This window comes from Kryptolebias marmoratus, linkage group LG10 (assembly GCF_001649575.2).
Source record: "Kryptolebias marmoratus isolate JLee-2015 linkage group LG10, ASM164957v2, whole genome shotgun sequence".
In the NCBI taxonomy this organism is placed as follows: domain Eukaryota; kingdom Metazoa; phylum Chordata; class Actinopteri; order Cyprinodontiformes; family Rivulidae; genus Kryptolebias; species Kryptolebias marmoratus.
The window spans coordinates 15,322,578-15,344,897 of NC_051439.1; the positions used below are offsets into that span (position 1 = coordinate 15,322,578).

Consider the following 22,320-nt stretch of genomic DNA (forward strand, 5'->3'; position numbering starts at 1 on the left):
TTCTGTGCTGCCAGCGAAAGCCATTATTTACCTCATAACAAAAAATTAAATCACTTGATTTCCGGCTGAGCCGCCGCCACCTGACTCTGATGTAAACAGTGATGACATGCCTCGTTGTGTCAGCGCCCAAACCGGACGCTCATTCATCAGAGAGAGCAGACAGCTCAGAGCACGTAGCACAGCAGATGCAGCAGCTACATTACCAGCGCTTTTTTAAAGCACATATATACGGACCTGTTGATGGAGGAGTTCATCTGTGCTGATGGTTTTTTGCTGGAAGCCACATCTGAGTCAGAACACAGCTCATGACCTCACGGCTCTTGAACCTGCTCACCCAGGCAGATGATTACATTATCTGACGTGGAATCGCTTCCAAAGCACAGCAGTATGAGGTTTGTTTGTTTTGTGACCCAAGACACAGCAGACCCAACATAAAAAATTAGAAATAGGCAAAATGACCCTCTTCAAGCTGGTTGTACAACCCCAAAACAGAATCCAAAGATTTGCATATAATCCCATATTTTATCTGCAAATGGAACACAGTGAACATATCAAATGTTTAAACTAAAAAAGCTGTACCATTTTGGGGAAACGATCATTTTGGATTTTATAGCAACACATCTCAAAAAGGTTGGGACATTTCCCACTGTGAAGCATCTCCTCTTCTTTAACACCAGTCTGTAAATGTTCAGGACCTGAGAGGAGCAGCTGCTGGAGGTTTTGGAGGAGAATGTTGTCCCTTTTTGATCTAATGAAGGACTCTTTCTGCTCACAGCCCTGGGTCTTCTTTGCTGACTTGTTTGTTTCATGATGCACCAAACGTTTCTGTTGGTAAGAGTTCTGAACTGCAGACAGACTCTTCTACTATGAAACCACACTGTTGTAAAGGATGCAGTAGCAGTTTAGCAGCGTCCTGCTGAAATATGCAAGGCCTTCCCTGAAAAAGACGTTATCTGGATGGGAGCAGATGTTGATGGTATTATGAACAGTAGATGATGGGATATTCAAAGTCTTCCCAGTCTCCCATTGAGGAACATTACTCTGAAATTATTTCACTATTTTCAGATGCAGTGTTTTACAGGCTGGTGAACCTCTGCCCATCTTTACTTCTGAGAGATTCAGTCTCTCTAACACGCAGCTTTTGTACCCAGTCCTCTTACTGACCTGTTGCCAATTGACCTAATTAGTTGCCAAATGCTCCTCCAGCTGTTTCTGATTTTTACCACTTACTTTTACAGCCTTTTGTTTTCCCTTTCCAAGTTTTTGTAGACGTGTTGCTGCCATAAAAATCTAAATTAAATCTTTTTTCCTTAATGAAATGATACAAATGATATGTTTACTACACTCCATTGTGAATAAAATATGAGTTTATGAGATTTGCTAATCATTTTGTTTTTATTTATATTTTACACAATCTTTCATCTTCAGCAGAACTGGGGTCAAGAGTGGAAATCTTGGGCCACAAAGTGATGTTGAGTAAAGAGCCTTTGTACATTTAAGATCATTTTTTATTCATTTTGATGAAACCAGGCTGCTTTATGGTTCTGCAAATCTTAAAGTAGTTCCAATTCTAGAAGGTAATCTGTTTCATTATAATCTTAATAAAGTCAAGTACTGCAATAATAATAAGTAATAATAAGTTTTATTTTACCACTGAGTTTAAGACATCTTGTCAGTGTATTTGTGCTGAAGGAGTCAAATTTATCACCAGTCCTCCTTCTTACCTTCCAGATTTAAGATCATCAGAAACATATGTGACCCTGTAATACAGAATTTACAAGATTTTTTTTTAATCTTGACAAACCTCATTCTTTCATTAGGTGGAAATCTTAAGGGGGACAAATAATCATGAAACCTTTTTCAGCAAAGCTGCTGGAGTTAATCGGCTTTTAATCCAGCACTGTTTGTGCAAGACGCCATCTCAGATATGAAGCCAGCTGGCAGCACAGGGACACCTTGTGAGTCTAAGCCTCCCATTTCCAGGTTGAGACAAAGACACGGAGGAAGACAAGGAGGTAAAGCGAGCACACTCCTCTTCCGTAGGGCATCTGCAGAGGCGTGGTCGTTACTTATCTTGAACCATGACAACGTTTGGGAGGAATGACGCACGGTGAGGACGGACGACCTGTCAGGCTCTGTCAGGGTCACGGGGCCCAAACCAGCCCAGAACTCGCCTCCATTTAACTTCCATCCATCAGCTGTAATGACACACTTAGACAGCCTACATTACCTCACCGTGCTCAAACCGTGACGGGTAAAAAATAAGAAAGAGAAAAAAAGTGTCACAAACTCAATCAGGAGGGGGAAAAAAAATTGTAGTTTGGTTTTAGCTTAAAGCAAAACTTTAATATTTTAGAAGCAAACATTTCTTTGTCGCCAGATGAAGCTTAGATAAACAGAATTACATCATACCTGCAAAGCAAATATAAAGCTGGAGCGAGCAGGCTGACGGCTCTGTTTGCTCAACTTCTACAAAAGGTTTATTTTTTATGGAGGGCTTATTGTCTGACTGAGCAGAGACTTCTCTGGAAGCCACACATTTCCAGCATGAAAAGTACATGACAGTGTGATATAAAATGAGAGATCTCAGCGCCGGCTTGCTTTTGAGCTGCTTTTACTGAACACAGAGCACCTGTTTCATCATAAAATCAAGCTTCTCTTGACTGCAGCTGATATAATCCCACACTGCACTTCAATCCTCTTAAAACAACCTCCAGCAACACCCCCACTGCAGCGCTGTGCTGTGTTAAAGTCGAAAAATCATTAGCTTGCTTTGCACCAAAGTGAAAAAAAAAAAAAAAAGAGTATCAAACGTGCAAAAACGTAGCATTGCTTGGGCTGCAAGAATAAAAGAAACATCCGGTTTGCGGAAAACTCTAAATCGTGCAGAGCCTTTTGAAGAAAAGCAGGACCTCTGTACATAACGTGCAGCTCCCAGCTCCCAGGCCCAGAGGGCTGCTGAGCTGGAGATCACCTTGGGAGAAGATAATTAAAACGGTGGCACCTGTGGGACATCCCACCTGCTCCGATTGCAACAGCTCAAATTAATCAACATGATGAAAAACTCTGCAGACCGAGGTCAAACCCTTTCCTTCTTTTCTCTCAGCATAAAGGTGTGCCGTGGCAGGTGGGGTGAGGACGAGAAGGAGCAACAAAACAAAATCAGACGTCAGAATTTGAAATACAGAAAAAAACTTTATTGACGTTGCATACCTCGTCAGGTCTGGACAGCAAAACGCTGTGATAACAGCTCACACGCTCGTACAATTGTTCCTTGTTTAAAGGACAGAGGTGCAAACACTGGATGAAATCAGACAACCACCTCCTACGTGTAACACCTAACTACTCTATGACTGCATGCTCTACATTTTATTTCACAACACTGAATCCCACAGGGAGTTTTAAAGGCGTCAGTGGTCACCTGTTCCTCCAAACAGATGGTTACCAGAAATTCACCTTCGACTTACAGGAAATAAGGCCCCTACTCGTGTTCTTCAACATCTTGTGTTTGCTTCGATTTGCTTCCTGATGGTTTGTATTTTATGTAACCTCAGCCGAAGCTGACACAAAGCTCTCCACTCAGGGTTACATAACCATTTACTACGCTCTGACGAAAGCCAAAAACGTTTTGCTTTTTTTTTTAATGGTTTTTTTTTAGTTTTTTTTTTTTAGACAGAGCTCTTGTAAGGCTTCTTATCTTACGATAGCAAAACTAAAACAGCAGATTGGCAATAAATAAAAATAGACGCATAACATTCTGATGTTCGCATATAAGGCAAATAAATACAACAAGTGGTGCTGCACCGTCAGTGCAGTACATGTAATAGTTCTGATACAAACCATGAAATTAAAGTTCACCTTCAATATCTGAAGAGGCTGATAAGCAAGGCACACAAGCTGGGGGGTTTCTTCATTTAAAATAAAATAAAAAAGAATATGAGGTGTATTTTGTGGTTATAATACAGAACAAAGAAAAGGGAATTCCAGCTGATTCCCAGAGTTTCGGCTAAATTATTTCCACAGGAGCCAAAATCCTCATGAGAGAAAAAGACTGGAGGTGTTTCGTCCTTTTGTTTCAGGACTCCTTTCACTGCTTGTTTAAAAAAAACAGCTCCAGCAAACTATCAAAAAATATTAGTACGTTCTATTCATAAAAAAAGTTGGTGACTGAAACCTGTAACTTGTGAATGAAGCTCACAATAAAAGACGTATATTGCAATCGAGACAGAGTTGTGAAGCTGTGCTTTCACGAGCACATCGGTGTGAAAGTATGAAAAGAAACTGTTCTCCAGTGTCACAGATAATACTGACTTTACATCAGCAGTTTCATGTCTTTAAACTGATTGTTTAACTTAAAATAAAACAACACACTGTGGATCAACTTGTTCAATAAATAACCTCGACCTGGTCAAACACCCCCAGTTTGTAACACAGGCTCTCTGGTGTGAATTCAGACACGCTTTAAGAAAGAACGACGTTATCAAAATTATTTATGCCTCATTCAGTGAATCTCACGAGGGATTTGACTCCGCGTCATTTCCGACGTCACTCATCTGACGCAAAGTAAGGAAATCAAAAAACGAGGCTACCTCCAGGTTCGCATTGCTGCAATAAAAACAGTTTTCTGTCAGCTCACTTCACTCGAAAATCAAATGAGCTAAAATGCACTTAAGGTAACATTTCTAAGTTTTAGATCAAGAATAAAAAAAGAAAGACTTTAAGCTGCCATATTTGGAAAGATGGGGCTGAGAAACTTTTTCTTTTTAGTTTTGTATTAAATAAAAGTTCAATCTAATTCAGCATCCTGCTATCGGGGTCACAATTTAGAGTAAATTTAGCTTTTTAAGCTTTGATTCTTCTGGGTAATAGAAACATTTATGTCAGTAGTAATGTTTTTGGGATGTGTAGAAACAGCCGTGACAAACGCTGCAGTGATTTCCTGTTTGAGGAAAGCCTCTGAGTGACACTGTGCAGAAATTCAGGCTCTGCTGCGTGTCTGCAACTAAGTGTCCCAGAATTTATTCAAAATACATCCAAGGCAGAATCAGTCACTAGATAATTTGACTTTTGCTTATTCTCTAGGGCTAACGAAGTGAAACTGGCGAGCTAGCCTCCTGATATGTACCTTAAAATCTTCATACAAATGTAAACATTCAGTCGTATTGCACTCAAGCGGCGTACCGACAGACTACAGAATGTGTCAGCACACAGTCCTGTTTACTCATAAAGTGCTTAGATGTGAAAATGTTTGAGTGGTGGTGGGGGGGGGATATATTCAATAACACGTCCCTGTTTCTGTGTCAAATTTCAGATTCAACAAGGAGGGACACACTGCTGCGAAATGAAATCATGGTTAAAAGCGTCCAATTGTTTTCACAATCCAAAAGTGTCAGACGATCTTCCCGTGCTCTCTTGCCTGCAAAGAAAGAAAGAAAGAACACACAAAAATTAATGGCTAAATTTGTATTTTTTATCACAATTTATGTAACTCAGGCCCACTACTTCTCTATATGAATGATTGTAGTGGGCGGTTATTGTGTGTCCTGGTGGATGATGAGATGAAGAGGTATTATCTGCACTCCATCGGGCCTCAGAGGTGCTGACTACACTGGGATCAAAGCTGCAGTGCAGATATTTTTCAAATCTCTCTTCATCCGTCTAACTCCCAGTCCATTTGTACCTCCATCTATTAATTGCCCCACACACACACACACACACACACACAACCCGTGTCCCTGTCCCTGACACTGACCTTGTCGCTGCTGGTGGAGTGTGCTGGGTGGGTTTCTCTGGACTCCAGTCTTAGAACAGACAGGCTGGAGTCAATCAGTTCTTCTGTGGAAGGAAAAAACGAACTAATTTACCTTTCAGTGTTTTAGACTAAGATCATCTTATGTTGACAAATGAAAGGTACATTTGTTTCGGTCAAACCTTGAAAATATCATAACCACAATCTCCCGTGATCTGTTCACACTTGGAGTACATGTTTTGAATCACTCTCAGCTACTTCCACTCCAAATTTTAGCTCAATATTCGTAAAACCGACTGAGCTACGGCAGTTTTTGGCTGTGGTGGCCGTCTGGAATCAGGCTGGCTCCAAAGGTTAATTAGTTGTAGATGTGATACTGATTACTTTTTGAAAAGTTCATTAGAAATCACCCAGTGTTTTTTTTTTGCTAACAGTTCAGCGGCGGGTGATAATTAACGCGTGCTGTTACTAAAGCCGTGTCGTACCTGAGTTTGTACTGTTGCTGCTGCATTTGGACACCTCTACAGGCTGCAAAGAGGCACTGGCTTTGTCAGCAGGAGGGGAGCTGGGAGCTGCGGGGGGGCTTCTTTCTTTTTTTGGGTGTTCGGCTTCAGACACCTGCTGCTGGGCAACAGGAGGGGCACAAAGACTTCCTCCTTTGTCCTGAGAATCGCCCTGCTTTTCAGCAGGAAGCTGGGGCCTCTCCGCTTCATGCTTGTTCTTTTTTGGCGACGGAGCTTTCGAGGAGCCTTTGGGTTCTGAACTGGTGAAATCTAGAGAGGTTTGCTTAGCTGGAGCCGCCTGGATAAGTTCCTCTGAGAAACGTACTTTCTTCTCCGGACCCCGAGGCGGCGAGGCCTGTGCTTTCTTCTGAGGGACGGGGTCCTCTTGGAGGTCCCCCGCCTCCTCAGGTGCACTCAGTGCTTTTGAGTCCTGATCTTTCAGATTTTCTCTGTTAGCGTCTGTCAGGGCATCGAGCTCCTCAAGGAACTCCTCCAGTGTTGTATCAGAAGCCTGAGAGATGAGATCAGAAAAACCAGTCGCTGTTACTCTTTTTCTTTAATCTGTGCAGCGGATACTTGTTCTTCGTGTTTGACCTCTCACCTGCCGGTTCTCTCCATCTTCATCGTCATCTGCCTGCCATCTGAAAAATACAAACATCAAAACCGACTCAGTAATTTTCAAAGTTGGAAACTTAATAGGAATTTATGGAAGGTTAGACCTTAGCAGAGATTTTAAATCTAAATTGGAAAATATCATTTAGCACAATCCTGACTGAAACAACCCGATTTAATTACTGTACCATACGATTAGAGGGACAACACCTTCAAAAATGAAGGACTATGTCACCCAGACACAGCAATTTTTTACTCTTTTTCTCTTTTGTTTGTTTTTACGTGAATAAAATGACAAGAAAACAAGAGTTGAGCTCATGAATTTAGAAGAGGATTAAAACAACAAAACAGAACTGTAGAAATGTAGAAATGTAAAAAAAAAATGCTACAAGTTGCCATCTTACGCAAATTAGTTAAATCAAAGTTCTCATTCTTTAATTAGCTTTTAATTACTTGGATTCATTAGTGTTATTAATAGTTTCAGCTTGTACATAAATGTTCACAGATGACTCCAGATCTGTACGTTTTGCTTCATTATCCAAACAAATTCAAGTTTGCATGTTTGTAGTAAAGAAATTTCGAGTTTATTTTTTAATTATATTAAAAAATAGGCAATAAGGACAATAAAAATATGTGAAATTAAGAGAGAAAATTCTGACTCTGTCATGCTACTCACAGCTGATTAGACAATAGATCTATTTTTATTTACTTTAAAACAACTTTTTTTGGACTTAGCGAAAACAAAGTTGTAGATTTTGAGGAAACTGAGTCTAATATTGTCTTGATGGCTTTTTTTAAAAGTATTTCTTAATTTGCTCCTCAGACGCATAAACGCCTGTAACCACGAGAAGCGACCGCTGGGACCACTTTGGACATCCGTTTCCGACTCGGATAAAGAGGAAGGAGGAGCTGTGATTAGAGGTATCGACTCCAACCTTCTCAGCCACAGTTGCCACAGATCTGAGCTCTCTCACCACAGCTAAATCTGCAGCGGAGCAACTGGATCCTCTACAGACACACCTCAGCTCTCTGACCCCCGCAGTGCTTCTGGAGGCAGACATCCATTAGGAGCATTTCCACTGAACACAAACTGAACACGAGCAGCATCCAGCTTCACTTCCACCTCTGCAGTTTGGTGGATTGTTTAGACTTCTTTTTCACGAGAACTTGCGCACAACGCTCGTTTCCCGTCGCTGGAAACGGTGGAGGAGAGAAGCTGACTGCAGTGCGACGCAGATCAGGCCTTTCGGGGGTTATTTAATCAGCTGCTGCAACTCCTAAATCAAGTCTCATGACACGCAGGCAAATTTGTACACAAGGGCACAGTTCAGGAAAACAGAATGGGCTTCCCACATCCTATTTCATTAGTCATGGTTATTTCTCTCATGACGATTAATTGATGTTGTAGCGAGAGACATCCCAACGGGTACAAAAAGCATATAATGTTGATTCTGTTTGGGAGTTACTGACCTCCTGGCCCTCCCAGTCAAACGATCCTTGCCTTTTGCTTTACTGCTCATCACGAGCACATTTTTAGCTGCCTTGTCTTTGCCTCTCTTGCCGTGACCTGAAACAGAAAGTTTTTCCTCATTTTCTAATTATAGGCCTTTTCTAAAACATCACGCCATTAGATAAATAACATGTAGGGTACCTCTGGAGTCACCGCCCGCCTTTTGTTGCCCTCTTCTTGCATTTCGACCTCCTGAATCAACACAAAAGCATCTTTTTACCATCATGTTTTCAAGTAGAAGATCTTCCTCATCATGTTTGGTCAGAATCAGTGTTTTACCTCTGCTCGAAGGGCCCCAGTCTCTGTCAGGAAGCCGCTTGTCTGAAAACCTGAAAGAAAAAAAAAACAACTCTGTTTAGACAGAAGCAAAAAGCAAGTGGGCAAGTTTCCAAACCCATTCATCCCGTCCAGCCCATAAACAGGCTTCCCTCATATTTCAGTCAATCGCAGGACATTTATTAAAAGCTTACACAGTGAGAATTTACAGAACCAATTAGTCACACCCATATATTTCACATCCACTGAGACCGTCTAAACGGCTGAACAAAAAGCACATTTCCGCCTGTGTTCTCGCTCTGGGCCGTTGTTTAAGCTTCGCCAAATAAGGCAAACTATTCCATCCCTTATCCCTTTGGCTAAAAATAGCAGGTCCTCCCTTGTCTCTTTACATTTTGATGCTTCCTAAAACAGCACAATATGTGGCTCCTCGTGCTCTGCCACCTCAGTTAGTTTGAAATCTAACAAAACATTTCAAACTAATGGGTTGTATTTTTAATTCCAGTCAGTTTGGGGTGCTGTTGTGTGTTTTCACCAAGGGACGGGACATTACAGCTCATATCAAAATATGAGAATGCTAGCAGCCAAATATTTATACAGAAATGAATAGAAGGAAATACTTGACTGATTTTTTCATTGTGCTACATTCGGTGCCGTTTTGATCTTGTGATTATGTGGCAGAACACGCAGCTTAGATAGCTCATCCAATAGATTATTCCGCTGAATAATGTAATCAAAAGGATGAAGGCTGTTCTTTGTTTTGCCCCCTCCTCAGTTGCACTGAAAGCAAATCAGAAATCAAAATGTGGTCTAAAAGATGGAAAGGAAAACATATTAAACTAGAATCCCTGATTTTGGAGCGAGTGCTCGCCGGTGAGGTGAACGCAAACTAACAAATTTCCCCCAACAAACGTGTTCAGAGAGGAAAACTCTCTTTGAGAGTGAGCAGAGCCACTTCCGCAGCTGTCTGCTAAATATAAAACCAGGACACAATCAGATCAGCTGAGTAGAAAGATGGGAACCTTAATTCATTTGTTGACGTGACTCTGTCTGAAAACTAACCCAAAAATCCCACTGTGTGGCACTGTGATCTTCCCAAACATGCAAGTCATACCTTAAAAGAACGTCTGTTCAGACTCAAATCGTATCTAATCTGGTTTTGTTTTGTTATGCTTTTAGGGTAATAGTTACAGTATTTTCTGGCTGACTGCCTATGTAATCCAGACTTATACTCTTGTATTAGTTTTATTAAATTTGTTTCCATCTTTTGCTTTTCCCCTTTCCTCGTTTGACCCGTTGACTCCTTTTGTGGATTTGGCCTTTTTACAAGCTCTTCTCTGTGAGTTTCCTCCTGTGGTCTGATAATTGAGTTTGTGACCTCTGCTCTGCCAGTAAACCAGGTCTGAATCTGTCTGACTGTTTTGTTCTGCTTTCACCATCACATATGATGGGTGAAGCAAAGCAGTCTCATTTACAAAGCACAATTCTTCCCGTGACGATTAACGAACAGCTGCGACTGTTCAAATTTAACCAACGCACGCAAATTTTGTTTAGACTTGCAATTCCAATTGATCCTTGCCACTTTTCTGCAATTTTGACCCATCGTCTTTGCCTCCTGCTGGGTATCACGTCTTAATATCCAAGACAACAAGTCCTATGCCAGAAAATCCAATATTACCGCTGAAATCTGCGAGAGAGGTGGAAAACTGTCTTGCACCACACGCAACATTGTGAGGAAGTGTCACCTTAAACCAGAGACAATCTGTCAGAGCAATATGGTTATTATATCATTAACAGCTGACAACATAAATGTGCAACAGAGACATAAAAAATATCTGAAATCATCTGCTGGTTTAGACAGAGCATCCCATTCAGCAGATATTTTGACTTTATTCATTACATTTGGAGCATCAAAACAGCTTTGTTTTGTTTCATTCATCTGTTAAATATGTTTGATTATGACATGACAAAAGGAAAATAAAGACAGAAAACATTTCGATCGCAACTTTTTGATAAAGGTGCCACAAAATCAGACATTTTAGGCTGCAGGAGGCACAGAAAAGGCTTTTTTGGAAACCACCGTGGGACTTGAGCCTTTTTAAATTCTTGAAATATTTCTCAGGTGACAGTAAACTGTGTTCAGAACCGACTTTATTTGGCTGTTGATATTAAGCCCTGAGTCCGTTCGACACCCAGGTTTCATACTGGCTTAGTGTTTTTTATCATAACAAACTGAGGCAGGTCGTAACTTTCTGTTTACTGCTCTCCCTCGACATTAAAGACACGTATGGGAAAGCTTCACCATAAATACCATACATACTCAGGGTAGTAATTCAGGAAAAATGTAACATTAATTTATTAGAATCGGCTCCTCTTCCTCCAAAGGATGATTGCTTTTTTTATCCTAAAAGTAAATCTTAAAGTAAAACTGATACAAAACAGACTTTGTCATTTAAATACCAATCAGTTTTCCAGAGTTAAAAAAATATATTAGCTGTACTAAATGCAGAACTGAATTATTCATTAATAGGGTGACTAAGTGGTTCTTTTTTTAACTGTGATTTGTTAACTACTAATGGAAAATGTATTAATATGCAGGAAGTCTGATGCCAAGCAACTACAAAATGATGATGACTTTTGTACGTAAAACAGTCAAGAACAGTCAAGTTCTTTTAAAGAATTAAGAGGACTGGTGAAGCCAAACTCTGCATTGTGTGATCAGTTTAAATATGTTCAACCTTTTCTGAATAAAAGAGTTTTGAATAAGAGAAAAGAGGGAGCCAATCAAACACCCAATTAAAAATTCAGACTTGAGAATCCTTACATAATTGGACATAAAGTGTCTTGGGAGGGCTGAGTGCACAAAGGTCTTACATGTTCTCAGTTTTGTCCACGTCCCACGCCCGCCTCCACTGACCCTTTGCGTTTTTATGGCGCGCCACCCTCTCCCTGTCGATCTGTTCGCGCTCCTTCTTCCACCGCAGATACTCCTCCTGCTCCTCCCGGGATGTTGGGATGTTCAGGTCCGTGCTGGCCTGCAGGATCTCAGCCTCCTACTTGGACACGAAACACTTTGTTGTATTTTATTTGTTAGTCAACAATTATTCACTACAGACACACTCCTGTCGGGTTAGAAAATGCATCCACATTAAGCCTGGGAGGTTGTAAAACCCTGCTCCCTAAGTAAACAGTTAATCAAACCATTAAGAAAAAAGCATGTATTCATTTTAATTTATATGTCAGCCTCACCATGAATACTTTGGGTCACTAATTCAGGTAAAACTAATGTTGATTTAATAGAACTGGGTCCTCCTTCTGCAGGGATGATTGCTTTCTAATTCTAAAAGTAAATCAGATCCAGGCTCTTTAATATATAAAAATAGGGACACGGGCTGTGTGGTGATGTTACAAAGCCTCAGAGCAAACTAGGATGACAAACAGAACCGCTCTGACAGAAAATCAGTGAAACACCAGCAGATTGATGGCAGCAGGCCACAAGAAATGTGTTTTCCGGAACAAGAAAACACATTAAAATCTACATAATGTCCTGCATTTTACTTTAACTTCAACAATGAAAGCAGTGAATTACAGAAAATAACAGAGTGCTGGTAAGAATGGGTGACATTTTCCATTCAGGTTTGGACCAATCACAGTGAAGTAAACATGTCGGCCTTTCTGCATACAGTTATTTGAGAACAGAGCGTCTGAGCTCATCCTTCTGTTTATCTTTTTTTTTCTCTCCACCTCCCTTATCGGTGGCCTTCAGGGGACCTCCAGGGCCACACGGGAAGCCAGTGCCACATGTTCCAACAGGCCGACTCCGACTGCCACCCCCAGCCGCTAATTAAAACTTCTCAATTCCTCGATCACTTGGAAAGTGTCGGGGACTGAGGCAGGTAGGTGCAGACGGATGGATGGTGGGTGATCCAAATCCGTTTATCAAACATGATAAACTATGTAAACTAAAACTAAAAATAAAGCCAGATATCTTCTGGCTTTTATCTCTCGCAGATTAGCTCAAATAAAATAAATAAATAAAACTCACGGGGTCTGGACTGTAGAAGCCTGGGGAACCGTGAACAGAATAACCTGTCATGTGATATATTTATTTAGGCCCTTTGAAGCCCGTGCTCCCTGCCTCCCCCGTGTTTATCGCACGCCTGATCTGCGAGACATGTCTGATCTGCTCCACCGACAGCCGGCAGGACACAGACGGGGGGGGGNGGGGGGGGGGGGGCAAACCAGAAAAGAGGAGCGTGCATGACAACGTGTTGTGCCTCTGATGAGGACAGTGTGCAAATGTGCATCTGCATTTCAACGTGCTTGCACTGTCACGTGGGTTTCCTCAAATCTGAGACGGTGTTGTTTAGAAAAAAAGTAACAATATGAATATTTAGATGCTGATGTGAGAGTTTGAGTCTGTCCTGTCATTATGTTACCTGGCATTTGGGATGCTCCTCGGTGTGCTTGTCTCCTTGTTCCTGAATAGGAGCATAAAAACAAAACAAAAAAAGGTGACACAGCAGTTTGTTGTCAGTTAAGCGTAAAGAATCACATCACTGCTGCCACAGTGAAAAAAAAAAAGACTTATACACTGAGGGAGAAAAGGAACCCTGCACTGCCCTCAAGTGGTTTGAAGGTGTAACAGCATGACTTTCAGCTCAATAATAACTGTCAGATCTGCAAAAGCAAAATCAGAGCAAGTTAATGTTGCAGAAACGTAATGCTGAAATTTATCTTCTGGTTTTTAAAATGAAACATCTTATTGCAGGGGTTCATCCATCCATCTTCTACCGCTTATCTGTGGTCGGGTCGCAGAGGCAACAGGTCCAGGAGAGAAACCCAGACCTCCCTTTCCCCAGCGACACTTTTCAGCTCCTCCTGGGGGATTTCAAGGCGTTCCCATGTCAGAGATGATACATGATCCCTCCAGTGGGGTCTGGGTTACCAGGGCCCTTCCCAATAAGACACGCCCAAAAACCTCCAAAGGGAGGTGTCCAGGCGGAATCTTAATCAGATGCTCAAACCACCTCAACTGACCTCTTTCGATGCAAATGAGCAGCAAGCTCCCCCCGGATGACGGAGCTCCTCGCCTTTTCTCTAAGGTCGAGCCCGGCCACCCTAGCTGCTCATTTCAGCCGCTCGTATCCTGGGTCTCGTTCTTTCGGTCACGATCCACACCTCATGACCACAGGTGAGGCTTGGAACGTAGATGGACCAGTAAATCGAGATTTTTGCCTTTAGACTCAACTCTTTCTTCCCCACACCACAATCCTCGATTATTGCAGGAGTGACTCATCAAATTAATGAGTCATGTCAACATACTCTGGACACGTTAATCGGACTCTGCACCTACAACCACGTAGCCACTCACACAACCAGATACACTCCAAAGACCTCCAGTTACCTCTATTTCCCTGTTCCTCTCGCCTCAACCCCTCCCTCCTCCCGTTCCTCCCTACCTCTTTCCTGGCACCTTGCCAGCTTCATCTCTCTGGCAGCATAATGAGCCTTTTCAGAGCGAGAAGGCAGTTGAATGTTAATTAGATCAAATCGGCCCTTTCATGGTGCTGGGAAATGGGAAACAGTCGTGTCAGAGGAGTGCAGACCACTTGAAGTTTCAGAGAGGAGAAACAGAGACTGGAAATAGACAGACGGTTGGTAGAAGTCCCCCCCACCCCTTCCTCCGGCGCCCCTTTTGTTCCTCCCTCTCCTCACACATCTTCTTTCTCTCCTGTCATGAGACTTTCAGGTTTTAAATCTGATTGTGACACACCCTGCCGACTCATGAGTTCTTTCCAGGGTGTCATTCATTAGAAAAAAAATAACATTTAAAGGTGGAGAAACACAGTTACACTCTCCTGCTGGGTCATGCTAGTGCAGCGTTCTCCCTGCTCCTCTCAAGTAAGGAAAAAAAAAAAACAGATAAATGTAAACACTGACCATGTGGAAACAAGGTCTCTGGAGCTGCCAAATGACTGGAGACCTGGCTACTGTTCAAGTGCTGATTCAGTGCACGTGATAAACAAAAGGGGACAGACCTAGCAGGCCAGAAATAAAGCCCCAGAACACTGTGTTCAACTAGATTTAGTGCACATTAACTCAGAAGGCCCAGCGCTCTGTTTCAGCCAATCAGAAGTTTAGATACACTTTTAGAAAAACGTCTATCGGCTCTAAACCTGAGCGTGTGTTCGTTTTATAGTTCAGAGGATCGTCTGTCGTTTCTGATGTTTATTGATTGAGCAGCTTGTGTCAGTGCCACTTAAAGCGTGAGCGTTTGCGCCAGGCTTCCAGACTGAGGCAGAGCAGCTGTTCAGGAGCTTTTACATACCCTGCCCCGAGGGGGGGGGGCTGAGTTCAGTGACAGGGTGGCATTTTACAGCCCAGCTGGGGGTACCTGATCTCCAAATGTCTGGGTTAAGTATGGCGTTCAAAGAAAACTGCAGAGTTTATCTGTAATTTTAAATAAATTTAATAACTGAGTTTTTAAGCTTATATTTATTAAATGTCTATTGTGTTAGTTAGAGTTTTATGTTTTGTTTTTGTCTGAAATGTAAAAACAGATTCATATTTAAAGTTCCCTACAGCCAAAAGCCTCTACAATAAGAGAGCGATCACTTGTTTGGCTCCATAAAGGAAATAAATATAAATGTAAATCCTGATTTTGTAGGACATGGACCCAACTGACAGCTCTATTAGCAGCCCCCCCCTTTCCCTCATCCCACAGCAGTAAGTCACGGCCTCAGTCCGCCTCCCATCTACTTTCTCATTGTGCTCCGTCACTGGAGGGGAAGGGCTAGCCGGCATGTCTGACATCTATGTAAAACACACGGGTGCAGCAGGAGAGAATAAACAAAGAGGGGATGGTGTGCTTGTTATCACAGACCTGTGCTGCTGCTGCTTCTCTCTTGGCCGGCTGGGACTGCTGCTTCTCTTTTCCAGCCGACTCCTCGTGCCGTGCCTCTTCGTTGTCCTCGGGGCTCTTGACGTCTGAAGGGCCCGGTTTCTTCTCTGGTCTCTCACTCACCACCCTCTTACCCTGCAGAGACAACTTCCTTATGTCAGACTGTGCTAATCTGCAGCGTAATCACACATTCGCGACAGCGTCCAATTCGCAAAACTTCTTACAAATTTCATATATGTACTTGAAAAAGTGCCAGTCAAGGTTAATATTAGTATTTTTGAGGATTTTAATCTTAAAACTCTTTGAATTTTATTAATCTGTGCGATCCTGTGCTGTAGTCTCATTATCATGTAAAACTTCTCTTAGGAAACCATACTAGAGCACTAAACTAATATACATGATAAATATGTGGTGAACAGGTAAATATGATGAGGATAATTGCTTAATTTAACTAACCTCACATCTCAGTCCAAATACTAATCCTCTAGTATCTGAGAAAATTACAGTTTTGCTGTAAAATTTGTTTTCTCTGCAATATTTAAGGACGATTATCATCATCTTTTTATCTAACATGTTTTTATGATCCTATATTGACAACAATCTAGTTTTAGTTGGAAAGCCAAACGAAAAAAATGCACATTTTTGTTTTCTGTTCAAGGGGGGGACAAAAGCAACAAATAATATTTAGCTAAAGTTTCATGATCATGACAGCCTTATCTACATCTCACAGAAAGTAGGTTACATCTATTTTAATCTTAAAGGTCCAGCGTTTCAGAATCAGTGACATCTAGTGGTAAAACTGCAAAAACCTATTACTTCTTTATCTTTAAAGGGTTATGCAGAAGAAAAAAAAACTATTATTATAAGCAATATTCTACAGCTGATAACATGCTGGTACAACTAAACAGCAGACGGAAGGAGGGACAAATCCGTTCATAAAGATGAATTTTTGGTTTTAAGCTAATAAAAACATATTTTCTTTAATTTTTCCCAATAAGTGTGTTTACATTTTACACTAATCCAGTAAAGTAACCTATGTGTAAAGAACGTAGTATTGGAAAATATGATCAAAGTAACAACAACGAATATAACTACAGTTTAATTAATGTTGTATAAAATTTTCCACGTTGATACAAACGATGCACTAAAGTGAGCTAAAACATTAAAAATATTTATCAGCTAAGGTAAAACTAAAGCCCCGACACCAGAGAAAGAAGCTACCTGAAACTTGCATATTTACAAAAAAAATAGAAATATACTGAAAATGTCTCGATTCAGTTCTGTTGATGTTAGAAGAAAAGTGATAAGATATTGATTCATCAGCTTAATTGGTGCTTGTGGGTTGATTGCTTGAAGTGTTGTGTCTGCATTTAATATCTATTCTGTCCTTCAATAGACAGAAAACAACAGAGGACAACATCGATAACTCAGAGAACATGGAATAAAGTGTGTTTTTGCTTTGTTAGTCTTTCCCTAATTACTGTAAAACTACAGAAATCTTTCCTTTATTTGTCGCTTTAGGCTGAAATGCTCTCAGAAGTGAATTTACCTTTTTGCCGCCCATGGTGACGGTCAGCTGCTTCCTGTGGCCTCGCCCAGAGCTCTGTGCCAGACCATCTCCCTCCCTGTCAGCTCCAGGCTCCTGCTGTCCTTTTCCAGCTGGAGACCCGCCGCTGCTCGGCTTTGTCACCACCACACGACTCTCCTGCTCCCGAACAAAGAGAAAAACAGATTCTGGAGTAAAACAGAACCGGTTCTTCAGGGCCGTGATCTCTCTGACGCTGCTGTGGAGCCTCACATCTGTAAACTTGCTGATCGTGATGGTAAGATCGTCAGCTTTGCCTTTTCGGCTCTGCAGCGCCATTCCTTCCTCCTCTGCCTTTTTCCTGTCCTCTTCCACCTCCTGAAAGCGTAAGAAACGATTTGTCAGGAAGCTTCCGAGAGCCCCACACTCAAGCACCTCCACCTGCAGCCACTCGTCCTCACCTTGTGCCTCTTCATCAGCGCCTCGTTCTTCCTGCGGAGAGCCTCGATCTTCTTATCCAGCTCCAGGTCCCTCTCATGATCCCTCTTAGGCATCACGGCGCTGGTGGTCTGAGTCGACACATTCAGCCGTTAGTCGCCCAGATTTACATTTAATGAATCAATCGGTTGCAGATAGAAAACAGTTTGGGTTTTAATCATTAGCTGCTCAAAAACAAGAGCAACGAGAAGTTGATAATTTGTTCCAGCTTTACAGAGAACAAAAAAGGCCCACACGTCAGACAATTACAGCAAATCTTATGTTGATCAGAAGACAGAGAGGAGAGCGAAATGCTAATCACCGACTCCATGTGCTTCAGCAAAGCACAACACTGACACATCGCCGCAGCCACCACAGATGGAGCATTCATCACGAGGCTCGGTTACAAATATGGGGAGCATCCTAAACATCCCAGCGCAGTCGGCAGGGCTCGCCTCCTCACACCACGCGGGGCTCGGGGGCTAAAAAAACCTCCATGTGCACTCCCGGTGCAGCAGCGTTAGCCCTGTTATAATGTTCCTTGACGAAAAAAATTAAATAAATAAAAACCCGGATTTGAAAGTTGGTGCTGAGCGGAGGAACACCGAATGTGCCCAAGCATCAAATATCTGCAAAACAATGAGCTCACTTCCCCTGGCCTGCTGTAATTTAATATTCCCTCTCCAATCTGGTTTGTGCAGAGTTCGGAAAACGTGGCTCACCTGAGCGGCAGTAAAACAAACTTTAACAGCACGTCTTTGTGACGGGGGGAGGCGAGGGTTCGTTCCCGACTTTAAGGCACACACACATCCAACAAAACTGTAATGTTACTGCCATACTTTTGTTTCTTTTCTAAATAATAGCAAACATAGTTAGAAATGTGCAAACTTCCCCCCTCGCTGACTGAAGAGAGGCTGCCATTCTCACATAAGTTGGCTTAAGTTAAATAAACTTAGCAAAACATTGTTTAAAAACCATCAGTTTCAGTCTCATAAAAAAGGGGTTAAAGACACTAACATACTAGTTTACTACGGATGCTTTCTGCTTCTCACGATTGTAAGTTTTTGAAACTCTGGCTCCCATTTCTAATGACAATGGGTTGGTTTCCTCTCTGGCTGAGCTCATCCATCCTGATTATTCAGTTTAGCTGAGCTGCCAGAGCTGGAGAGTCTCCAGGTGGTTCCAAATGTCTTACATTATTGAATGAGGGAGACGTCTCTGTGTTTTGTACTTAAGCTGCTTAAGGAGGGCTTTCTTCCTCGTGGCATCTCCCAACGAGCCGTGCTTTTCTGACCGTCCCGTCCACAGAAAATTCTGCACTGTTTGGTTTTCACCTGAACGTCAGCTGGTTTACGAGGCAAACTGTGTGCAGATGGGTACGAAAAATAATCTGAATACACTTACGTGACAGTGAAAATCACAACAAATGGATGAGATAAATATAGTTTGTATTTTAAGTACCATATGTTGCCGTTTTTCCCAACCTAAACGCTAAAAAATTCATCCTATTTACAAATAAAACTAGCGGTAATTGAAGGAATCGCTCGTTGCCAAAATTTTAAAGATCCTGTGCGATCTGTTAGTGCTCAGAGGACACAAAGGGGAGGACTCTCAGCTACTACTGCACTAAATTTTAGCTCAGTATCTGTAAAACTGAGTCGAAACACTCCCAAACAAATCAGAACCTTATACAGATTGTTTAAAAAAAAAACCTTCAGTCTGAAACAATCAACCCAGGAAGATAAAAAGAGAGCAATGATTGTATTGTGTGTTTAAATGCAATTAACAAACTAGTGCAAATTCATCCAATACTGGGTTTCTCATCCAGGGAAGTTTAACGAGGCAGAATAAAAAGCTACATTAATCACTGCTGGTTTTTATGGCTGTGTTAAATTAATTTTACAGTCTTTAAGTCCATTGTTAGGTAACCTTTTTATGGGGTTTCTGTATTGTTTACAGGCAAAGCTTCCATTTTACTGCAAGACTACATGGTTCTGATTCAAGGATTTAGGTTTGAAAGTGCTCTTATGGATTTGAGTTTAAAGCTTTTAAGAACTTGAAGCGTAATTTCAAGAAATGTGTTCTATGGATGAGAGTATGCGTATGAGTTTCCTAACTGCAAGAAGCACCATTTCTCTTTAATCCAGACCAAATCAGTCCTACCTAAAGAATGTAATAATGAACAAAAAGAGCTCCAAACTTGGCGCTAGCAGCGTCTGCTGTTATTCACAGCTACGGAGAAGTGATAATGCTGCCGCCAAAACGAAAAGTTGCCAATTCTGCTAGTCTTAGCTGTGAACAAAAACATCATTTGTGTTGAACAATCCCATTCTCCACACTCTTTCAGTCATCCAGAGGGACCTGAGGAAGCAGCCGTGCCAAAGCGAGTCAGTCATCTTCCTCTGCTGCACCGATGGCAACACCGGAGCCGAGGTTGTCTCTATGTGATGCGATGACTCACTGGCAACGAGCGAACAAACACCCTCATCCTCGCAGCTGCTCTACCTGTGAAGGACGGCTTCAGAGGAGATGTTCTGAGTCCAGCTGCGGTCTGAAACGCAGCATCTCAAACCCGAGCACGGGAAAAAGTTTGGACTCGCTCATGAGAGTCGGCGGGCTGGAAATGGTTACCTCACTGCTCCTAGTTGTCAGGGTATCCAAACACAACACACCATGAGGACATACCACCAAGAATAGGCACCACAGAGAGCTGACTGTGAATCTCAGCGAGCCCAATGGCGGAAGGCTGAAGGGACCCCTGCTTGTGGACGGCAAGCCGCCGGGTTCAGGTAGCTGGTTCTGCCACGGCGCAGCAGCACGGCTAAAACGCAGTCAAACAGCACGGAGAGAGTCTGCCAGCAAACGGATGGCGCCCGTGCCCTGACAAGAGGGCAAAAGGGAGAGGGAAAGGGCCCGCAGGAAGAAGCTGCCAAGGTTTCCCTCCTACCCAGCGTTCCTGCTTCCCACAGCAGTGGAGAGAAGTGAAACGCAGCCACAGCTGAATCTGCGACAGAGCAGAGGAGGGAACCTAACACCGGGGAGATGGGAGAAGGGAAGCAGAGAGGAGGTACTCACGGGTCTTTCCATGTCAGCGGGGAGAGCTGGGCCGGGTCCAGGAGCAGGGCAGCCGAGGCGGCAGAGAGGGCTGCCTCCAGTCCACGATCATGCCTCGGTTACAACGAGCCAAGCTGGGCAAGCGGCCAAGACGTCTAACAAACGCACAGAGCTCCCCTGTTAACGGATTTTGCAGTGCCCACCCGCTCGTCCTCCCTCTCTCTGACTCTCCAAACCTCCCACCCTCCTACTTGTGTGCACCGTCGCTCCCACTCTCCCCCTATAAAGCACTTGCTCTTTCCCCTCCTCACTCTTCTGAGAGCACGCTGCTGAAATCCTGCTGCTCTGCCCACACACCTGACACACAACAGCACAGCGAAAAAAACACGTTTCAGGCTCATCTGGCAGCAGCAAATCTACTCCAACTCTTCCTCCTTTACACTTAGCGATGCACAAAAGAAGCATTTTGTTTTTTTATTCATTTATCAGACTGTCCTTTCTGTTTTTGATTTGTAGTTTTGTGAAAAAAATCAGAATTTTATCAATTTGTTGGAGTTGTTTTAAGCTTCTGTTTGAACTGAAGTGTTTTGTAAATGCCGGTCTATTTTCGGTTTTTCAGATATTTTGCTAACAGACAGAGTTGACGCCAATAGTTAGTTAGTTGGCAGAGTTTTAAACAAAGATCTTGTCCGATCTGTTAGCCCTTGGAGCATGTGTTGGGGATGACTCTCAGCTACTCCCACACCAAATTGTAGCTTGGTATTTGTAAAACTGAGTCAGTTATAGCTATTTTTCTGATGACCTAGATGACATCAACATCAATAAAAACATCCCTTTAAAACACACCTCGGGAGAAAAACATCTGATTTTTATATGAGGAGAGAGATGTGTCTAACTTCATCTTTAACAATGATATTAGTGGACAGCTGATTTTGGAGTGTGCATGGAGAGGGTGAGTGCGAATCCTTCTCACGTTGATAGTTTCCCGTACGCCGTCCTCAGACATCTCAAATGAGATGCGTGCGCTGCTCGTTCCCGCTGCGGTTTCAACAGCTGCTCCGTCCAGCTCCAGACGACATGTTTAAAATACTAAAGAGGTCTTCCCAAAGACAGCAGGAGGGGGGGGTCAGGGGACAAAGGATTTCCCACAATCCTTCATACGTGGAGTGCTGCCTGCTGCCGAGCCTGGAGAGCTTAATGACAAGGAGCCGGGCAGATAAATGAAACGGGCCTTTTCAGTGTCCACAAATCACCAAAAACAGCTCCAGCAAAAGCTCTTTACACATGTTTTGCTTTGAGGATTAAGTTATTTAATGCCTAAATTAATTTTAATCTGAGGTAAAGCAAGACTGAGTTTTAAACTCATAACGCTCATTATTCCAAATAAAAAGTGGATGGTTCTGTGTGTGTTATAACTGGAGAGACGTTTATCTGAACTACATGTAGGACATGTAGCAGACTAATTAGTGCCACACTGAAACCTTTATGTCTCCAGCTGTGATTTTGCATAATTCCACATCAATTTAGGGTCATTTTCTTTCCTTTTACAGCTGCTGTCGTGCAATTTTCATAATTTTTTCCATCCTTTTTGGAACAATTGAAAGTACTTTGGGTTCATTTAGTGGTAACACTCTGGTTTGTGTGCTTATATCTTGCCTCAGTTTGGTTATTTTCCCTCTTTTTGCAGTCACGACCCCTCCTATTAAGGTC

General features: G+C 42.4%; 1 protein-coding gene across 4 annotated transcripts; it reads right to left on the reverse strand.

Moving 5' to 3' along the window:
• Nucleotides 1-3,182: 3,182 nt before the first annotated feature.
• ccdc9b (coiled-coil domain containing 9B) lies at nt 3,183-21,773 on the reverse strand. Of its 4 annotated transcripts, none has more exons than XM_017410504.3 (14): nt 21,584-21,773; nt 17,541-17,648; nt 17,353-17,457; nt 17,104-17,259; nt 15,537-15,689; nt 13,090-13,131; nt 11,525-11,703; nt 8,654-8,703; nt 8,516-8,566; nt 8,335-8,431; nt 6,854-6,893; nt 6,235-6,763; nt 5,753-5,835; nt 3,183-5,416 (listed from the first exon to the last, which is right to left on the reverse strand). In XM_017410504.3, exons 1-14 carry the CDS (start codon nt 21,614-21,616, stop codon nt 5,390-5,392), a joined length of 1,653 nt encoding a protein of 550 aa, XP_017265993.1. In that variant the 5' UTR covers nt 21,617-21,773; the 3' UTR covers nt 3,183-5,389. The 4 variants fall into 4 exon arrangements, with proteins under 4 accessions (XP_017265993.1, XP_017266001.1, XP_017266009.1 ...); XM_017410512.3 differs by lacking the exon at nt 21,584-21,773 and adding an exon at nt 20,632-21,157; XM_017410520.3 differs by lacking the exon at nt 21,584-21,773 and adding an exon at nt 20,242-21,157.
• Nucleotides 21,774-22,320: the final 547 nt, after the last annotated feature.

Coding starts and splice junctions, on each gene's coding strand:
- ccdc9b (XM_017410504.3), bottom strand. CDS start 21,616: ATGTCTGAGGACGGCGTACGGGAAACTATCAAC. Junction 15,690..17,103: donor TCACCATGGGCGGCAAAAAG/GTAAATTCACTT, acceptor TTGTCTCTGCAG/GGTAAGAGGGTGGTGAGTGA. Junction 6,764..6,853: donor AAGATGGAGAGAACCGGCAG/GTGAGAGGTCAA, acceptor CTCATCTCTCAG/GCTTCTGATACAACACTGGA.